The following is a 16,859-nucleotide window of genomic DNA, read 5'->3' as shown; positions in this document are numbered from 1 at the left end:
GGTGGGAGGGGAAAGGGTGGGCTCTGGCTCACTTCTCAGCAACCTGAAATTCGGAGGGAGATCCAGAACAGAAGGGTGTCCTTGGTGTCCCCAAGCAAGGTAAACTGGAGATACTGTGGCGCCCCAGGAGAGAAGTAGCCTGGAGAAGAGGAGGACCAGTGCACGGCTAGGGTCTGGTTTGGCTCTGGACCAATCTGAACCCAAAGGTAGAGAGAGACTGGGCTCTCTGAACACCAGGCTGAAGGCTGTTAAACTGACAAATTCATCCCAAGTCCATCTCCAGGCAGTCTGGGCTGTGTCAGGGCATGGCCAAGTCTCCAGCTGTGGGGAGGCCCAGTACAGCCCTTGTTCCAGGCGCCCCCCACCCCCAGCGCCACCACCCCCACATTCTTTCTTTGTTGTGAAAGCAGCAAGGGGTGTAGGAGGCGGGTCAGGAGGAGTCAAGCTTTGGAAGATGGGCCCCAGCTGCTGCTGGGCCTCCAGGATATGCCGAGAGGGTATGGATAGTAAGTGCCTCATCCCCCTCTGGCTCCAGAGGGCCCCCCAGGCCTGCTTAGACCTCCCTTCCCCCAAGCAGCTGGGAGGAGGAGGGGCCACCACAGAGGGCCTCACAGGCCAGGAGCAGTGGCGCCAGGACTCCAGGGTCCTGCCACATGGCCGCCACATGTCCCTGACAACGCAGTCCACAGCACCTTCTCCTTGGGTTGTGGGCCTCCCCCCATCCCCCAGACGCCTGCCTGCAGGCCCTGCTGGAGAGGATACAAACAGGGGAAGGAAGAGAGGAGAGATCCAAGAAGCAACGTTCCTCCTATTGCCCCATCCATCACTGCCCCTCACCCTTCTGTGAGGGGCCCCAACACCACCCTTGCTTCCTACCCTCTTCAGTTAGGACTCAAGTGGCTGAATGGTTACCTGATTCTTTTATTTAGGTAAAGTGAAATACACGGACCTGAAGTGAGGCAGCAGAGGGAACAAGAGAGGCCAGGGCAAGGCAGGTTGGCTGGCCAGCCCCAAACCCTCTGACAGAAAAGCCAGCAGCAGGCTGCATCTCTGAGGTGCAGGCCTGCTCCTTACCCACTCTGGGGCCCCTAGTAGTAGAGCTAGCTACTCTAGAGGACCACAGGGTGGGGAGAGGATGTCCTGAGGGTCCTTCCTGAGGGGGATTCCTGAGGAGGGAGCTGAGACCCTAAGGGCAGCAGCAATCTTCTGGTTAACTGCTCCCCCTTCACTGTCCCACCTTGGGGCTGGAAGAGCCAGGAGCAATAGGGAATGCTGTGAGGACTGTGTGGGGGACCCAGCAGACCTGGGGGGGGGGTGGGATGAATGTCAGCTGCTTGAAGAGAGGTCCATACTGCTGGCACTGAGGCCTCGGGAGACCTGAAATAGACAATAGCATGCCATCAGCCCAGGGACCTCAGCCTCCCAAAGACTGTCCCCTGGAGTCTTATCCATCTCACGGCTGCAGTCTCTCTCTGGACCTAGGATGGAGCCTGTAACCTCAACCCCAAGCTCTGGGCTTTGTTTAGTCTTTGCTACGATTTCCCAGAAGGCCACAGTCTGGTGGAGAAAATACCTGGAAGAACCACATGAATATTGGCATATACTTTGAATGTGTTGATACAGGTGGTCATTTCCCATTAAAATGTCATTGCTACTTCTTTAACAGAGACTCATTTCTTGTAATATAACTTGTACAGTCTTTGTACGATCTCTACAATATCGTGATGTAAAAGTGCTTCGGGGTAACCCTATAGAGACTAATTCTCATCAATACATCCTTTGCATAATTTCTCACTGACGTCGCTAATGAAATAAAGCAGAGAACTCTTCTCAAAAAAAAAAAATGTCATTGCTGTTTTCTCAAATGGAGATGAGTTAATGCTTTTTTTTTTCTTTTTCCCTTCTCATCTACTGCTGAGTCCCCAAGGTGAGGAGTATGGTGGCTACAGGAAGAGAGCAATTAGTATCCCCAAATCATTCCTGTATTATTCATAATTCCAAAGTACCCATTTAGAGAACATTCATTCCTGTTCCCCTCCTGATTAATTTATCTGCTACTATCTCTGGCCCAAAACTGTCCCTTGGCGGTCACCACCCCCAACAAGCGGCTGGATTCCTGTCTGCCCACCTCCAATTCCCTGGCAAAGCCTTCATCCCAGATGACTCTCGACTCTCCCCTCTCCCCACTGGGCTTATCCTTTCTTTCTCACCCACCAATACACTCACGAGCACTGCTCTCACCTGGAGGGGTGCTGCACTTGGTTGGTTCAGATAGTTCAAGGAGGCTGCCCGCTTCATGTTGCCGCTACAATGGAAAAGAAAGAATCGAGGCCTCTTTTCCCATGGGTGGCCCTAACGCTTGGGACTCTTGGGCACCCCACACACACTCAGATCATTGCCTCCCCACCATCTGACCCCGCCCCCCCCGCCCCAGCACACATACACGCACCCTCTTGTCTTCATCAGTCACCAGCATCTTCTCAGGTACTGTTGTCCCCGCACTGGGGCACCCATTTTTCCCACACTCTCTCTCCACAGCCACCCCAGTGACCTCCTCCATGTTTCTCTCCAAGATTCTTCTCCTCCAGAGGTGAAGGGCCAAGTGGAGTTGGAGGCCAGGGCTCACCTGCCTACTCTGCCATACCTCAGTCTCAGTGTGTACCTGGAGGGCCGGGGCTCGATCCCCTGGAGCTTCCTCACCAGGAGTTCGCTGCTCCTACGAAGCACATCTCGGATCTTGCCCAGAGAGCCGCTCCTCTGCAGGGCCCCACTGCCATCCTGGCAGAGAGGGATGGGGAACAGAAGCTAAAGGGATCCCAGGCAGACTGGCCTCTGAGTCTACTCCTGCCATTTATTCTGCACACCTCCCGCTCCCCGCAAAAGCCCAGCGACTGAAAACAAGAGCCTGGTCAACAGCTGGCTTGCAGAGAGACCCCTGAGAGGGATGGGCTAACTGAACTGGGATGGGGACAACATCCCCTCCGACACGCACATCCTACACGCATCCTACAGGCTCAGAGCCTCTCACCACCACCAGCAGGAGAGGCAGGAGAGATCAAGGGGCGACGATCAGACTTACCCCTGACCACTCCACAGCCACTGAGGCATCTTCACCTCCCTCGAATTTCACACTGCCACCAAGGCCCTCCTGGGAGGTCCTTCCACTGTCACCCTCCCCAAGCAGCTCAGCCACCTTGGTCTGGCTGATAGGGTCAGTGCCCTGGAAGGAAAAGGAAGGAGCTGGGACTTCCCACTTCTGAACTCCTCAGGACGGGGCTTCCAAACTTTTTCTCACCATCAGCCGCAACAAAGAAAACATTTTTCTTTGAGACTTCCCGGTACACACATACTGGAAAGGAGACACTCACCTTTTCTATTTGCAATGCGTTCCTACATAAAGATACATATCCATCTTTAGCCGAGGCCCACACTGAATTGATTTCAGGACCCACTGAGTCAAGACCCTCAATTTGAGAAACTCCGATTCAGGGTTCCCCTCAACCACAACCCTCTCACCCACACTGCCCGTGCCCCGCCTCAGAAGATTCTTCACATTATCAAAAGGCAGGGCTTCCCATAACAGTTCCATTTAGTGAAGTGAACCTTGAACTTGGAGTCCTGACCACAAAGGGCAGGTAGGGGGTAAGAACACACTTAAAAAACAACCACAGTCACAAAAGAGTCTCATCTGCCTGTCCTGTCTTCCTCCTCAGCCTCTCCTCTTACCCTTCAGAGAGTCACAAGCAGCCTCAGTGGTCCTCCATCCTGTCCCCAGGGCCCTACCTTGCAGACCTCCTTCCCCTCTTGGTCTCTGACCTGTTTCCGGGAACGCAGGGCACATTCCTCCAGGGTCTCAGCTGCCTCCAGCTTTCCCTGGCGCCTGTACAGAGCTCCGAGGTTTCTCAGGGTCGTGTTTACTGTGGGGCTGTGACAGGGGAGACCAGGGAAGGAAAAGAAGATGGACTCAGAAAACAAGCAGGAGAGAGAGGGAGCAGAGCTAAGGCCGAGGGAAGGTCCAAGGGAAGAAGGGGAAGGTCCAGGAAGCCGGAAGCCGGGCTTGGATGGAGGGCACCGGAGGCCAAGCCGGCTGTTCACCCGCAGCTCACCTGCTCACTTTGCAGGCCTTGTACCAGCCTCCATACTCGGCGTAGGGCGTACTGCCCTCACGGTGCCGGCTCTGCAGGAGGACAGAGGGGGAGGTGAAGCCAGAGATGAGAGTACCGAGACGCTTGGGTACAAGCTGGCACAGGGCCGGGGTGCAAGCTGGGCTGGGGAAGGCACCATGCACCTGGGGCTGGTGCTTGGATGGGAAATGAGGAGCTGGGCTGGGGCAGGAGTAAGTCAGAGGCCCTGGTAGCCTCGGGCTCCCCAGGCTGGGCCCCCCACTCACTTTGCTCATTTCCTCCCGCTCCTCTGCATGCATCCAGATGGGCTTGTGGTCGTCTGGGGGTGATACATGGGATGGGGTGGCGTGGTTAGAGAATGGAGCTGGACAGTACGGGGGAGCCAGGACCCAGAGGCCGACAGGGCTGGACTAAAGGGGTCTGGCTCCCCCTTGGGAACCACTGTGGTCAACCCCCCAACCTTTGGTCTGCATTTCCTTTCCTCCCTGCATCTCCCTGCCCAGGCCCTCACCACTCACCATCCACAGACCCAAACTCCTGCACATGGGCACGGGTCAGGATCTCTTTGTAGAGTGTCTCAGCCTCAGCATACTTCCCTTGTTTCAGGTAACAGGAAGCCTGGGGGCAGGAAGGCAAAAACACAGGAGCAAGAGGTAGAGTAGAGATAAGGTCTCGGCCAGGCCTGGGATTTCCACTTCTTGGTCTCTTTATGACTTTCCCCAGAGATCCACCTCACACCTCTTTGTCTAGCTGCAGGGTCCAGGGTGTTCCCACTCCACTCCACGCCCAAGAGGCTACGGAACTTCTGCCTTCCCACGGGAAGGAAGCAGACCCCTCAGCCCCAAAGGCAGCCCCAGAGCTGGGCACAAAGGCGATGAGGTCAGTGTAACAGACTATGATGCTTCCCCTTCCCTCCTCCCACCACCTTTGCCCTCACCAGGTTGTTCTTGGTCCGGGCTACATTAGGGTTGTCCGGCCCCAGCTGCCCCTCATAGATGGCCAGTGCCCGCCGGTAATAGCGCTCCACAGCCTCATACTTGCCCTGGTTTTGGCACAACAGGGCCAGGTTGTTCAGCTGCTTCGCCACATCTGGGTGGTTGGTGCCCAGGACCTGGAGGAGTACAAAGGACAGACAGATGGCTGTGACTATGTGTGTGCTTGTGTGTGTGTGCACGGGCCCATGCAGGGAGCAGGGGGAAGGGAATGATGGAACAGGGAATAAGGCAGAGATGGGGGGTGAGACGAAAAGAAGTGAGGGGCAAGGTAGATCAGAAGAGAGAGGGTGGACGAAGGGTCACCACAACAGGGAAGAACAGGCAGAGGGCACAGGCACCTTTTCTCGAATCTCCAGGGCCCGCTGGCACAGCGGCTCCGCCTCCTTGTATTTGCCCCTCTTGCCATAGAGCACAGCCAGATTGTTGAGTGTGGCAGCCACCTAGGAAGACAGGCCTGCCCCCATCAGAAACCGGATGCAAAGGACCTTGAACAGCAGGGCCCCGCACTGCACAACGCCCAGAGAAGCAGACTCTGCCACCCGAACCAGAGGCGGCGGAGGGGGAAGTACTGACCCCCGTGGCTCTGAGGTTCTCCATGGGGGTGGTATCACCCTCTAAATAGACTTTTAGACATTTCTGGAGGCAGGGGTTTTTTTGGTTGCCATAAATATCGGGGGCCTTTGGGGAGGCAAGGATGCTACAGATGTACTGCCTGTGTGGGACAGCTCAGGCAACTTTTGAATGTCCTGCCAGACTTTCAAACGCTGAATGTAAGCTTTGATGCTTGGTGGGATATCAAGACAGGAGTTATGTTTTCTGAGATACATCATCGCTGCCTATCATGCATCATCACACAGGGAATTCTTTTTCCACAGTCAGCTCATTTTCAAAAATATCTTATTTCTCATTGTCTCCACTTTGACAAATCTAGCATTTGTCTTGGCATGCTATCCCTACTTGAGGTTATTTCTCTCTCTCTCTTATCACAGACAAATAAATCTGGTCCATTATTACTTATTCTAACACTGGATTTTAATCTTACATGCGCCAATTCTTCTGCTCTGTCATTTTTCTAATACGTACTTTTATGTAGAATGATTTACCGGTTTTACTTCTTCTAAATCTAAAGTTATTCAGTCATTATATATCAGACTACTATATTATGTCTTCTAACATTGTTGTACTCAACACAACTGTTATTGTTTTGCATTTTCATCTTACTGTGATGTATTATACATATTATTTTATTATAAATTACCTTCCTTGTTTCTCTTTTACATTAATAGGGTATCATTCAACTTTTGAGGAAATTATACGGGTAGGTTGGTTACATTATCTACGAGTTAAGTTTTAGGAAAATATTCATTATAAGGAGTCATTGGGTCTCAGAGAGTTGAGACCACTGGGATCAGCAGACAGTGCCTGGGAGAAATGAGTCTTCATGCCTCCCTCCTGAGAAGCCCCAGGGAGTGGGCTGAGGGAAGCAGATGAACAAGCTGAGAGAGCACAGGGGAAGGAGGGCAAGGAATACTGACAGCAGGGTGGTCCCGGCCCAAGGTGCTCTCCCGGATGCTGAGGGCATCATTCAGCAGGAGGGCAGCTTCCTTATACTTATTCTGGTCCCTGTAAGAGGACAAAAGTGGCAAGGGGTTAGCCCGAACTCTGGCCCTAAGCCATTTCCTTACTTCCTTCCCTTTGGGACAATTGAGGTACATTTAGGGATTGGGGCCCCCCCCATGAGGAGACAGGAAGCCTGGTGGGAGCAGTGAGAGGGGTTCACTGACACACGCTGAGAGTTGCCATGCCCAGAGAAGGCCATAAGGCATAAGATGCAAGAGACAGAAACAGAGAAGGAGACCCTCCCCAGAGGAGAGATGAGAGAAGCAAAAAACCTGAGGGATGAGTATTCTCTGAGGCCAAGGGCTCAGGTATGAAAGAATAAGAGTCTGGTATAGAAGAAAGCCCCCAGGTGGGAGGGAGAAGAGGTTCCCTGTGGAGAGGAGGAATGAGAGCCAAAGGCGGATCAAGGCAGGAACGTGGAGGCAGGTTCGCGCGAGGAGGACGCCGTACTCACCGATACACCAGAGCTAGGATGTTGAGCATAGTGGCCACGTCGGGGTGGCCGCGGCCGGACGTGCGCTCCAGGTCCTCCAGTGCCTGCTTGCAGAGTGGCACAGCTACCTCATAGCGACCCTGGGCTGCATACTGGATCACCAAGTTGTGCAGTGTCCGCAACCTTGCCGGGATCTCATAGCCACTGTGCTGGGCACCCGGGCCACGGGACACTACACCGTCGCAGAAAAAGACAGGAGACTTCCTCAGATGACGCTGCCTCTCCCTTTGCTGTCTGCCCTCCCCACCCCACTCCAAGACTTGTTCCGTGCCTGTGCCTACCCCCCACCAGGCTCCCTGCATAGACCTGCCTCAGCTGCTACTCTTTTGACCATTCCCTTGCCCCGTGCCCATCACAATCCCATTTGTTCACCCAGTCATTCATTCATTCAACAAACTACTCAATAAGCATGAGGCATGGGCTGCCAGGAATACAAAGTTAAGAAAGACCTGGTCCTTTCCCTTGAGGAGCTCATACTCTTCCCCTCCAGGGTCACTCTTCCACTCGACTGTGAGCTCCTTACTGGCAAGACCTGTGTTGTGCTCATCTTCGTCTCCCTGGTGCCCAGCACAGTGCCTGACATAGGCTAAGTCCTTAACACATATTGATGAATAAGGGGGAAGCTGAGGAAATCAAAGTACTGGTCCCTGGCCCATCTCCAGAGGAAGTGGAAAACCTATTCCTGGGTGGTGAGCATCCTGTGTTCAGGGTAGGCCACAGCTGCGACCAGCCTCCTGACGCCCCCCCTTCACCCTCCAACTCCAGAGGCAGACTCACAGCCATTGCTGGGGTCCTCTTCCTCCTCATTGGGGAAGAGGTCATCCAGGGAATCCTTGGAGGCATCACCTTCCTTCTCCTCCTGGAAGGGAAGAAGCAGCATGTCTGGGCCAAGATAGCCTCAGCAGCCTCTTCAAGCCCCCTCTAAACCATGAAATCATTGACAGGTGGGGCCTAGTCCCTTGTTCATGTCCCTGCCCCTGGGAAGGCCAGCATCTGTCCCGCCAAGCTTAGGCCTCTCTTGTTCATAAAAAATGAGAGATGGGGACTTCCCTGGCGGTCCAGTGTTTAAGACGCCATGCTTCCACTGCAGGGGGCACAGGTACGATCCCTGGTCCAGGAACTAAGATGCCGCATGCCGCACGGCACAGCCCAAAAAACAAAAAATAACAACAAAACAAAAACAAGAGATGTTTCGGCCAAAATGTCATGACTTTCTCTTCCTTCACATCCAGAGAGCTTCCTTCCTTCCTAAGCACCCTCACCCTCCACCTCTCTCCCCCTCAACTCTTGTAATTATAGTCCAGTGTTGATCCCTGTGTGTTTACACTGATTACATGTCTGTCCTGTCTCTCCTGAGGGCAGGGGTGTGTCCTGTCTTATTGACACGTACCCAAAGTGTCTAGCTCAGCCTGACACCCTTATCTGCCACCACTCACTCTGTATGTAGTGCCCGATCCTCACTGAATAACCTTTCACACCAGGCAAAAATGCTTCACCCCACCAGGCACTGCAGCCTTGTACAAACACTTTCAACTCTCCTGCCCAGATTCACCAATGTGTCCCATATAAATCATCCCACTTTCCCTGAGTCAGACCCCTTTCCAGCCCTGGTGCCTTATCTATGAATCTATCTCACACACACACACAGACACACACACAGACACACACACACAGGTCTAGAAAGCTCCTCCCTCTCCCTCATAGACGACCAAAATCCATCCCAATTCCTAAACCAAATAAATAAATAAATTAAATAAAAATTTAAAAATCCAACCTAAATCTTGCCCATCTCTGTTCCCCGCCTCTTCTGTGAATCTTTCAGACCATTCCAGCCCCCAGGAACCTATCTCCTTGGGATCCCTCCCACACTGACTGAACCACTCCTCCAGCACTGGGCACTTGCTGTTTGTGTTGTCACATACGTGTTCTCACATGTAAGCCTTGTTCCTACAGCTACACTATAAGCTCAAGAAGGCAGAAACTCTCTTTTGTAGTTCCTTACATCTACCTGCCACACATCTTCTTGCATTGCCTAAGGCACAGAGATATACAAATGCCTGTTGAGTGAGGGTTAAATTCCACACATTTTGAGAGCAAATTTTAGGACTTGCTCAACTGGGCTGTGCTTTCCCTAATTGCAGAGCTCAGGATTCTGAATTGGAATTGTCCAAATGCCTATCTGTCCCCCCCGCAAAAAACCTATTATTGTCAGAGCAGGAACTCTGCCTTGTTTACTTTGCATCCCCAACAGAGTGCACTGCGCCTGACATATAGTAGTCATTTGATCAAATGTTGACTGAATGAGTGACTCTTGTTTCTCCCTTGCTGTCATCTGGAGTTGGTGTCAGGACCTGAATTCTGCCAGGTGGGGGCAGGCTGGGCAGGGCTGCTGGCCCTTATGGATGATGGAGCAACTGCCCACACGTTTGTGGTGATACCTCCCACCCCAAAGCTGTCCGCCCCCCAGCTGGCCTCGCCTGCACATGCTCACCGCGGTGTGCCCATCCTCATCATACTGACGCAGCTGTCCCAGGAACTCTAGGTGCTTCTTTTCCTCCTCCAGCTGAGCCACGGCCTGTTCGCTGCGCTGCAGCCGCTGCTGGGTGCCCGCCAGCTCGTCCCGGAGCCACTGGTTCTCCTGGCACAGCCGCCGGACCTGAGCCCGCAGCTTCTGTTTCTCCGACTCCACGGTGCTCAGGTGGTTGGCCAAAGCCAGCATCACCTAGGTGGGCAATCCTGTGAGCGCCGGGCTCTGGATAGGAGTGTTGAGGGATAGGCGGGAGAGAAGCCGGCAAGACTGGCAGGGGCCAGGAGGAAGGGGTGGGTGGTGATGACTCTACCTTCAAAACATACCCTGAATTCAATTTCTCACCACCTCCAGAGCTACCGCCCTGGGCCAAGCCACCATCAAGTCCCACCTGGATTATGAGACTTGCCTCCTCACTGGCCTCCCTGTTTCCGCCCTTGTTACCCTAGAGTCTGGTCTCAACCCTGCAGCCAAATGATCCTTTTAAAACGTTAAACCACATCACTTCTCCACTCAAAACATTCCAATAGCTTCCGTCTCACTCAAAGTGGAAGCCAAGTCCTTACAATGGCCTACAGTTCCACAGGATCTGTCCCCTGCCTCCACCAGCTCTCCAACTTCATTTTCTATTTTGCTTGCCCTCGTTCACTGTCCTGCAGCCACATTGGCCTCTCAGTGAACTCATCGGGAAGGCTCCAGGCCGGGGCCTTTGCACTTGCCGTCCACTCTGTTTAGGATGCTCTTCCCCCATTTACTGTAGGACTCACTCCCTCATCTTCAAATCTTTGCTCAAATGGTGCCTTTTCAATGAGGCTTTTATTGACCACCCTATCTCAAACTGTATCCTCTCCCCATACGCCCCAGTCCCCTTCCTTGCTTTATTTTTATCCTTTTAATCTTAACAGTTATCATTGTGGCATACTGAATCACTTATTTATTCGTGTATTGTCTGCCTCCCCCAGCTAGAATGTAAGCTCCAAGATGGCAAAGGTTTATGCTGTTCTTGTTCAGTGATGTGTCTCTAGTGTCCAGGAGAGTAGTGCCTAGCACATGGTAGAAGCTTAATACATATTTACTGGGTGAATGAATGCAAGCAATTACTAGGACAAGGGGATCCCGAGTGACCTCAAAGCCCTAATCAGACAACTGCTCCTCCATCTACCCTGGGCCACGTGGCGCCACCTCCTCCCCCTCACCTGGGCCTCACTCAGCCCCAGCTCGATGTTTTCCATGGAACGGCGCAGCTGCCGGGCCTTCTCATGCACCAGCCCTTCTTCATGGCCTCCCTGCTGCAGACACTCGATGGTTTGGGAGAGGCTTTGCAGCACAGCCTGGTGTTCACTGTGGAGGGCCTCCAGCCCTTGGCTCACCAGACGAGTGCTCCCCAGGATCTCCTCCTGGCTGAGCCGATGCCCTGCAGTCTCATCTCGCTGTCCCAATACCAGGCCCGACATCCTGGCTGGGGGACCTTGCCTGGGCTACAGAGAAACAACAGAGCTCAGGCGGGGTAAAGATTGGAAAGAGTGGCTGAGCGCCTTGGGCGGGAGGGAGCCAAATGAAGGGACGAGAACCAGTAGCGGGGGGACCCTGTGGTTTAATTGGAGAGAGAGAGTGACCAGTGGGGAGGCAGCCTGTGATGACACTAGACACAAAGCTAAGGTCGTGGGAAAGAGAGAGGGAGACAAATTGACTTGAACGAAAAACTGTAGAAAGAACAAAGGTGCTGAGAAGTAGCAGAGGGATTTAGAGCTAAGGAACACAATAGAAAAGGAGCTGGAGAGTGAGCTTGGGTTAGGAAAAGGAATCAAGAGAGGAGAGACAGCACTATAGGGAACACAGAGGGTGTCTCAGAGAGCTGCAAAGGGAATGGAGTTAAAGCAGACCAGAGGTATGCAGAAAATACTGCAGAGTTTTCAAAAAAGGGGAAGGAATAGTTTTCAAAGTTAAACCAAGAAAGAGAGGGAGAAGAAAAGGAGAGGAGCCTTCATCACAAGACCCAGATGAGAGGGGCCTAGAGGCTCAAAGTCTTCAGGTTGCATCACCCACGGGGCTAAGCCCAGCATCTCCAAACCTGGTCAGCTCTGCCTCTTTCCCCACAAGCCTGAAACCCCAGGTCTCAGGCAGTCTTCCTACTTCCTCAAAAGGGCCTTGTTTCTCATCTTTGAAGTTTTCTTACCTGTATATAGCCCTTGGATGTGGTGTTCAGGCAGGAGCTCAGAAGAAACTCTGTTTAAACAGCCAGGAACTCAGAAGGCTCTGCCCTGCCCAAAGTCCAGAAGCCCAGAGTTCCCACCCCTTCTCTCACCGCTTCACAGCCACCCAGAGGACCTGGCATGGAGCCCCACCCAGGACAAACGCCCTCCCTCCCCTGCCTACAGGTCTTCAAAGACTACCAATGTCCCTCCTCCTTCCCCAAGCCAACCTTCCACCCCAAGCCTGGGGAGCTATTTTCTCCCAAGAAGGGAGTGAGATTTGATCTGAGACCTGCGGCAAGGGGCGTGTCTGGGAAAGGGTGAGGAGGAAGACCTGGTCACTCCTAGCCCAGTCATTTCTATGGTTTTGTGTCTATCATGATCACATACTAACAGGCTCTGAGAGGAGTCACCTTAGGGTACCTCCCAGACGCCCGATGATGCAGGGAAGAACGGCAAGTCTGCCGAGCGGCTGGGGGATCACAGGGAAACGCGGCGCTGGGAGCTGGTCTCTCGGGCCTGGGAATGCGGTGGAGAAGTGTCCCAGGCTGTCGACCTGCCCTGAGGCCCAGGGTGGGGATAGAGTGAGATGGGCAGGGGTGACGGGAGGTGGTGCGGATGGACGGCCGAGGTCCGCGTCACGGACGAGGACACGGGACTGTCAATCCCGAGGTCACTGAGTCAGTCTGTAGCGCAGGGGGCGGGGCAGGCCGTCTGTCCCTCTGTCTGGACGCCGAGGGGCGGGAAGAATCGCGGGGGGGGGCGGAGTTTTTAAGGCTGACTGGAGTTGTGTAAGTTCGGTCGGAGGGGCTCATTTGTTCATTTGTCTGGGAGTGCAGGAAAGAGGTAGCGGGACCTCAACTCTCAGCCCCATAGGTACCCTCAAAGACTCACCCGCAGTCCGTCGGTCTGGCTGCCGCTCTTGCCGGTACTGCGCCTTTAAATCCATCATGGCTGCCGCTCGAGGCAATTGTTTTGACGGCTCAAAGGGGCGGGGCCTGTTCCACAGTCACGCGACCTAAGAGCCACCCGGGGATTGGCTCTACCGCGAGCAGGGAGCGTAAGAGGTGTGTGTCCAGCTTTGTCTCGGGTTCTCTGACCGCCCCTTTTAACGTCATTAAGGAGCGACAGAACGGGGACCTGTTAGAGTCATCCAATAGCACCAGACGGCCTGGCTAAAGGTAATGGTGGCGTGCTGAGCCCAGCCGAGCCTGGCCCAACTCATGGCCCTGCGGGCACTGACCCGCGCTCTTGGCTGTCTGAGCCTGACGCCCCGGATTGCCAACGTCCCCGGCCCAAGCCTGCTTCTGGCCGCCCAGGTAATCCACCTTACCCGGGAATGTGGCTGTTTCCGTTCGGGCACCCGGAGAGGGGGCTCCAGGAGAAGCGAGGTGGGGGATGTGAGTCTGGTTAGGAGTCACGCCGGCCTGTGACCTTGGATAAGTCACTCTCAGCCTCAGCTTTCTCCTCTGTAAGTGTTGCTATCTCACAGGGTCCCTGGATTCCTCACACAAGATACTGGAGGTGAAAGTGCTTTACAGACAAATGTACAGGTTTCAATAATAACTAACATTTATTGTCTCTCATAAGCCAAGCATAAGTAATAGACGTTTTAAATAAATGAATTCCTTTCAATCACTTTAAAAATTAGTTATTATATTCCCATTTTACATATGAGAAAACATAAGTAGTCGAAGGTCATACACCAACCATTGGAGCTAGGTAATCTGGCTTCAAAGCCTAGGCTCTTAACCATTATTATAACCATTAAGAATGAGTTACTACTGAGATTAGAGAATTCAGGGCAAGATACCAAGAATAGGAGCCTAACATGAAGATATCTCAAGGTTCCTAGTGGGCGACTGGTGAGTTACAGAAAAGAGAAGTTAAGTCTTACCTCCCCAGACCTTTCAGACTTATGGTAGAATTTGGCAGATGCATACTTAAAAATTCAAAACCAAACCAGCCTGGGAATTCAGCAGGGAACAAGACATAAATGATCTCTCCCCTCCATTCATATCTGAAAAACTCTCAGAAACATGCAGCAAAATGGGCAGAAGGCATTGATGCCAATGGTGGTACGTGGGTGTATGGAAGTTACCAGCCCTGGAGAAGGGAGTTGTTTAGGGAAGGAAAAGTTTCTTAGAGAAGAAGAGTTTTGAGCCAAATTTGGAAGAAGATGCACCAAGGGGAGAACATTCCATTGAAGAAATACTTGAGAGGTGAGAGGATCAGATGAGGCGAGGTGATCAACACACATACACCTAGATGAACATTCCGAAATGGTATTTGTGCAAGCTGTGATGGGTGGAGTTTTTGGATAGCTGGTCTGGGACTTCCAGGAGGAAGGAGGCTACAAGCTAAACTTTGTGCCCCCTCCCTTGGTTCTCTGAAGCTTTTCCTTCAATTAGCTTTCCAGTGAAAGAGATTTCTGTTTATCTCTAGGTGACAAACAATGTCCTCCTTCCGCTGCCCTCTCCCTCGATGTTGCTTCCCTGCCGCCCAGTCCTTACCTCTGTGGCCCTTAGTGCTAAGTTTGTGTCCTGGAAGAGTCGTACCAAGTATACCGTTATGCCAGTGAAGATGAGGAAGTCTGGGGGCCGAAACCACACAGGTGGGAGCAAGGACAAGAAGATTTCAGCAGTAAAGGGCAAAAACATGGTAGGATCCTAGGCCTGTATTTTGATACAGGCAGAGGAATGTAATTAAAAAGCATTTATTGGACTCCTTCTGCATGTAGTATGTGTGTAAGAGTGGGAGAGTAGAATACAAAGCAACAAACAAGTGGTCTGTGCTTCTAAAGATAATGTAGGTAGTTGAAGAAAACTGGACATACTCAGGAAGTTATATGACATTTCTCTTCACACCCTTCAAAAATTGACAATAGTTGAAATTGAACACGAGTTACATGGCTCTCAGTAAACTTACTGAATTCAGTAATTTGTAGAGATTTTATCTGGATGTTTTATACAATTTCAATATCATAATTATGTTTTTACCAAGCTCCATGTAGGTGTTCACCCTGACCCCATTGTGCTATGCAAATTTTTATCATTTTCTGCTTGTGTCATAATGTTGGGGAGCGCTTCTCTCTGCCTAGGATGGGTCTGTTCCCAGTGCTGGGAACTGACTTGTCTGACCGGGGTCATGTCCCTGCACTGTCCTGACCACAGGCCGAATCCAAGTGCACGGTATTGGTGGGGGCCACAAGCAACGTTATCGAATGATTGACTTTCTGCGGTTCCGGCCCGAGCAGCAATCCAAGCCAGGACCCTTTGAGGAGAAGGTCATCACTGTCCGCTATGATCCCTGTAGGCAAGTTTGGGATGTGAGGTGGTGGTATGGCTGAATGACTGCTCTGTGGCTTTTCAGGAGATGTGAGGCTGCCTAGATGGTCTGCTTACCTGTGCCTCACTCTGAACAGGTCAGCAGACATAGCTCTGGTTGCTGGGGGCAACCGGAAGCGCTGGATCATTGCCACAGAAAACATGCAAGCTGGAGATACAATCCTGAACTCTGACCACATAGGCCGAATGGCAGGTGAGAGATGGCCGCCAGATGTGTGTGGCCTGGGAGGCTGCAAGGGTTCTGGTGCTGATGAAATTCTGTCTTTTAGTTGCTGCTCGGGAAGGGGATGCACACCCTCTTGGGGCCTTGCCAGTGGGGACCCTCATCAACAATGTGGAGAGTGAGCCAGGCCGGGGGGCCCAGTATATCCGAGCCGCAGGTATGAAGAAAGGAGCTGCTTGGGATCTTGCAGTTTGGAAGGCCAAGGGGTACCTGAGGTTGCAACTCTCTGAACCCATGGGCCCACATCTGGTCCAATGGCAGAGAAAAAGAAGGAAAAACGAGGCTGAAGAGGTGCTTGTGTTTTGACCTAAAACCTTACATGCATCCTGCTTCAGTGTTTCTCCTCCTCAGAGTGTGTGGGGTGTGGTCCCTTGGAAATCTGCCCCCCACCTCCTGCTCTGTGGAGGGTTGCAAAGCTGTTTCTCCCTTTCCCAGGGACCTGTGGTGTGCTGCTACGGAAGGTGAATGGGACAGCCATCATCCAGCTGCCCTCTAAGAGGCAGATGCAGGTGTGTGGGGGGTGCAGGTGGGAGGGATCAGCGAGGGAGGAATTTTTGGAACGTACCTAACCTGTCCAGGATAGCTCCCAGGTGTTTTATGTTGAGAACTGCCTCGAGCTGGGTCTGTCCTTTTCTGCCATGTGACTAGGCGTGCCTTGTCAGGCTGGCACCATGATGGAGTAGGGAACAGTGCCTTCTGTTTTCAACTACTGTAGGACCTGCACTCAGGTTCAATTATGTTTTGCTTTCCCCCTCTCCTCTCCCTTCCCTCCTTGAGTGTAAGAAGTCTCCCAAGAGTCCATGCGCTCAACAATGTCAGGCTTTTTCCCCCCATGGTGCATTCCCCTCCATCTGCTTTCTCTGTCAGGTGCTGGAAACGTGCATAGCAACAGTGGGCCGAGTATCCAACGTTGATCATAACAAACGGGTCATCGGCAAAGCCGGGCGGAACCGCTGGCTGGGAAAGAGGCCCAACAGTGGGCGATGGCACCGCAAGGGGGGCTGGGCTGGCCGAAAGATCCGGCCACTGCCCCCCATGAAGAGTTACGTGAAGCTGCCCTCAGCTGCTGCCCAAAGTTGATATCCCTGGACTCTAATAAAATGGCCCCCATTTTTATCTGTTTCTGGTTTTTTGGGGAGGGAGGAGGTACATACTGGATGGGGGGGGTGGGCCGCGGGGACAGAAGCAAACAACCTTTGGCGGAAGGAGAAAGGAAAGAAAAGTATGTGGCAAAAACGGGCCGTTCCCCTCTCATTTCCAGTGCCCGTGCCCCACCTTGCTCCGTGCCTTTTTATGTAATGGAGGAGAGGGGAATAAATGACCTCCAAAGTCTTTTCC

The 16,859-nt window shown here is 52.7% G+C and overlaps 2 protein-coding genes across 6 annotated transcripts; one reads left to right on the top strand and one right to left on the bottom strand.

The window, feature by feature from the left end:
• Positions 1-905: 905 nt before the first annotated feature.
• KLC4 (kinesin light chain 4) lies at positions 906-12,924 on the bottom strand. Of its 4 annotated transcripts, none has more exons than XM_065884892.1 (16): positions 12,846-12,924; positions 10,956-11,237; positions 9,724-9,954; positions 8,010-8,091; positions 7,194-7,404; positions 6,655-6,742; positions 5,458-5,559; positions 5,062-5,235; positions 4,643-4,742; positions 4,391-4,443; positions 4,107-4,177; positions 3,817-3,925; positions 3,080-3,220; positions 2,663-2,778; positions 2,242-2,305; positions 906-1,377 (listed from the first exon to the last, which is right to left on the bottom strand). In XM_065884892.1, exons 2-16 carry the CDS (start codon positions 11,211-11,213, stop codon positions 1,327-1,329), a joined length of 1,851 nt encoding a protein of 616 aa, XP_065740964.1. In that variant the 5' UTR covers positions 11,214-11,237; positions 12,846-12,924; the 3' UTR covers positions 906-1,326. The 4 variants fall into 4 exon arrangements, with proteins under 4 accessions (XP_065740964.1, XP_065740967.1, XP_065740966.1 ...); XM_065884895.1 differs by lacking the exon at positions 12,846-12,924 and adding an exon at positions 12,286-12,308 and having other exon boundaries at positions 10,956-11,232; XM_065884894.1 differs by lacking the exon at positions 12,846-12,924 and adding an exon at positions 11,936-11,980.
• Positions 12,925-13,056: 132 nt separating this feature from the next.
• On the top strand, positions 13,057-16,634 carry MRPL2 (mitochondrial ribosomal protein L2). 2 transcript variants are annotated; one of them, XM_065885695.1, is made up of 7 exons: positions 13,057-13,270; positions 14,397-14,565; positions 15,125-15,266; positions 15,376-15,491; positions 15,568-15,678; positions 15,957-16,030; positions 16,389-16,634. In XM_065885695.1, exons 1-7 carry the CDS (start codon positions 13,175-13,177, stop codon positions 16,599-16,601), a joined length of 921 nt encoding a protein of 306 aa, XP_065741767.1. In that variant the 5' UTR covers positions 13,057-13,174; the 3' UTR covers positions 16,602-16,634. The 2 variants fall into 2 exon arrangements, with proteins under 2 accessions (XP_065741767.1, XP_065741768.1); XM_065885696.1 differs by lacking the exon at positions 15,957-16,030 and having other exon boundaries at positions 13,175-13,270; positions 16,389-16,435.
• The last annotated feature ends 225 nt before the right edge of the window (positions 16,635-16,859 follow it).

This window comes from Phocoena phocoena, chromosome 10 (genome assembly GCF_963924675.1).
Source record: "Phocoena phocoena chromosome 10, mPhoPho1.1, whole genome shotgun sequence".
NCBI lineage: Eukaryota > Metazoa > Chordata > Mammalia > Artiodactyla > Phocoenidae > Phocoena > Phocoena phocoena.
Note: the sequence above shows the minus strand (reverse complement) of the source record. Positions and strands in the feature narration are given on the sequence as shown.